This window comes from Oratosquilla oratoria, chromosome 9, assembly GCF_046742065.1.
Source record: "Oratosquilla oratoria isolate Oo_2021 chromosome 9, ASM4674206v1, whole genome shotgun sequence".
Lineage (NCBI taxonomy): Eukaryota > Metazoa > Arthropoda > Malacostraca > Stomatopoda > Squillidae > Oratosquilla > Oratosquilla oratoria.
This window is the reverse complement of record NC_134785.1, coordinates 33820425-33823414: the sequence shown is the minus strand read 5'-3', so window position 1 is coordinate 33823414 and position 2990 is coordinate 33820425. Positions and strand designations below refer to the sequence as shown.

Sequence of the window (2990 nt, the reverse complement as noted above, 5' to 3'; positions counted from 1 at the left end):
GAATGGATTAGAGCTTGGATTAGTAACAGAAAACAGCGGGTCACCATAAATGGAATAAAATCTAGGTGGGGCAATATTACTAGTGGGATCCCCCAGGGCTCGGTTTTGGGTCCCTTGTTGTTCATTATGTACTGTACATAAGCGACTTAGGCGATGGGATAAATAGTAATGTTAGTAAGTTTACGGACAACACTGATATAGGACGCCTAATTAGGTCAGGAGACGACGCAGAGATTCTGCAGGATGATCTTAATGAATTGTTAACATGGTCCGTGAAATGGCAAATGAACTTCAATATCTCTAAGTGTAGCGTGTTAAACGTAGGGCTACACATCCCCGAAAATAGATACAGCTTAGATAACACGTTTTTAGAAAAATCTGAGTGCGAGAAGGATTTGGGAGTTCTGGTGAGTCCGGACCTTAAAACCAGGAAGCAGTGCATTAGCGCCAGAAATAAAGCTAACAGAGCATTAGGTTTCATTGCTAGGACGGTAACGAATAGAAGTGCAGATGTAATTATTAAACTCTATCTAGCGACAGTTAGAACTATCCTTGACTATGCGGTACAGTTTTGGTCTCCGTCCTACAGAATGGAAATCAATTCACTAGAATCAGTACAGAGAAGAATGACCAAAATGATACATGGACTCAGAAATTTGCCTTACGAAGAGAGGCTTAGGCACCTTAACTTACACTCTCTGGAAAGACGCGGAGTGCGGGGTGATCTAATAAAAGTGTTCAAGTGGATCAAATGTTAAAACAAGGGTAATGCAAAGAAGGTCATCATAATAAAACAACAGGGCAGGACTCGCAGTAATGGGTATAAACTGGACAAATTTAGATTTAAGAAGGAAATAGGCAAGAATTGGTTTACTAATAGGGTGGTCGATGAATGGAATAAACTTAGTAACCATGTAGTAAGCGCTGAAACTATCAGTTGTTTTAAAAAACGATTAGACAACTTTATGGATGTGGATGACAGGTGGTGATGGATACGGAGCTGCATAGTGAAGGCCTTATGGTCTCTTGCAGTCTCCTTTATTCTTATGTTCTTATGTCCATACATGATCCGCAGTGGGAGCCGGTGCTCTGGCATCCTTATGGTGTGGTCCAACCAGCGCAGGTGTCGTTGTGCCTTGGTGGTTTCAATGCTGGTGATTTGAGTGCGGTGGTATAATTAATCATGGGTGATCTTATCCTTCCACGATACACCAAGAATCTTATGGAGACATCTGATGCTAAAATTCTCTGCGATGCGGTTCTGGCGGTTGTACAGGGTTCATGTCTCTGAGCCATACAACAAAGTGGAGATAACTACAGTCCTGTACACAACAGCCTTTGTGTCGATTCTGAGGTTGTTGTTGGAGAAGACTCTATCTCGCAATCGGCCGAACGCTGTTGAGGTAAGGTTTATCCTCTTTTGGATCTCCATGTCTACAGAGCAGTCTGGCGTGAGTATACAGTGTATTGCTAAGGTTTGTGAATTGTTCCACGGATTTGATTGGCTTACCGTGTATGTGGAATTGGAAACGTGCCTGCGGTGGTTCCGCACACTGCACTAGCACTTCTGTTTTGAGAGTGTTGACCTTAAGGCGCATTGCAGAGTATTTGAAGGAAAAGGCATCAAGAATGTTCTGCAGGGAGCCAGCCAGCGTCGTGAGCAATGACAGCACAGTCGTCAGCATATTGAAGTTCGATTACTTGTAAGGTGAAAATTTTAATTCTAGCCTGGAGACGGCGAAGATTGAGTAGGTTTCCATCCAGTCGATATTAGATGGTCACACCAGTGTCTTCCTCTAGAGAACCATGACTTATGCTGGTTAGGGTTACCAGGAAGATGTTAAACAGTACAGGGGCGAGGACACAGCCCTGCTTTACTCCAACTTGAACTTCAAATGGGTCTGAAAGTAAACCGCACGCTTGGACTCGAGCCTGCATGCCATCGTGGAGGTTTTGGAGGACTGAGGAACCTCGGAGGAATTATCATCATCTTCATTAATGCCCATAATAAGACACGGTCCACGGTATCAAAAGCCCTCGTGAGATCAATAAAGGCGATAAACAGGTCTATATTTTGCCCCCTGCATTTCTTCTGTATCTGATGGATGGAAAGGACCATATCGGTGGTGCTGCGGTCCTTTCAAAAGTCACACTGACTTTCTGGGAGTTCATTTTCAGAGAAGTTCGTGATTAACCGAGAAAGTATGATTTTGGCTAGCACTTTCCTTGCGACTGCCAAGAGCGAAATCCCTCGGCTATTGCCACAGATTGTTCGATCTCTTTTTTTCTTGTAGATGGTAACGATATGGCATCCTTTTAAAGTTTGTGATACTTCACCTGTTGTCCACACTTCTTGGAGCAGTTCAGTCAGGTGTAGCTTCAGTGCTTATCCTTCCTCCTTGAAAATTTCGGCAGGGATGCCATTTGGCCCTGGGCTCTTGTTGTTCTTTAGTTCCCTGACAGCTTTCATAATTTCAGCCAGCTGGGGGGCTCTATTCATTTCCTGTGATATGGGGAGATTGGACAGATGATCCAGTATGTTTGGTGTGGCAGGGTTGGATTGGTTGAGTAAGTTGAAATACTCAGCCCATCTGAAGATTATGTCTTCATTGTTCTTGTACAATATATTGCCATCTGAGGATCTTATGGGATGGTTCCCGCGTTCACTGGTCCGTATATTGTTTTAATTGCATCGTAGAGGCCATGTATATTGTTGCTGTCAGCATATTGTTGTATTTGCAGAGCTCTTTCTTTCTACCAATAATTTTCCATGCATTTTAGGTGTCTTTGTACATCGTCCCTGATGTTGGATAAACGAGATTTAAGTGTTTTGGAGAGAGTATCGTGTTTTTTTTTCACCTTCCAGTAGTTGGTGTATGCCGGGAGCATTCTGATCAAACCAATCCTGATTGATGCGCTTGGAGTACCCGATGATAAGTACTGCGGCTTCGTGTTGGCCACTATGTAGGTTGTTCCACTGAGATAAAGTG

The 2990-nt window shown here is 43.4% G+C and overlaps 1 protein-coding gene across 1 annotated transcript in view; it reads right to left on the bottom strand.

Moving 5' to 3' along the window:
• Positions 1-2386: 2386 nt before the first annotated feature.
• Positions 2387-2990, bottom strand: part of LOC143028032 (uncharacterized) — a 1119-nt gene continuing 515 nt past the window's right edge. The window contains exons 2-3 of the mRNA XM_076189675.1: positions 2901-2990; positions 2387-2666 (exon numbers count right to left, since the gene is read on the bottom strand). The exon at positions 2901-2990 is cut by the window's right edge and continues 107 nt beyond it. Coding sequence (XP_076045790.1) covers positions 2387-2666; positions 2901-2990 — 370 coding nt within the window. The remainder of the gene's footprint in view (positions 2667-2900) is intronic.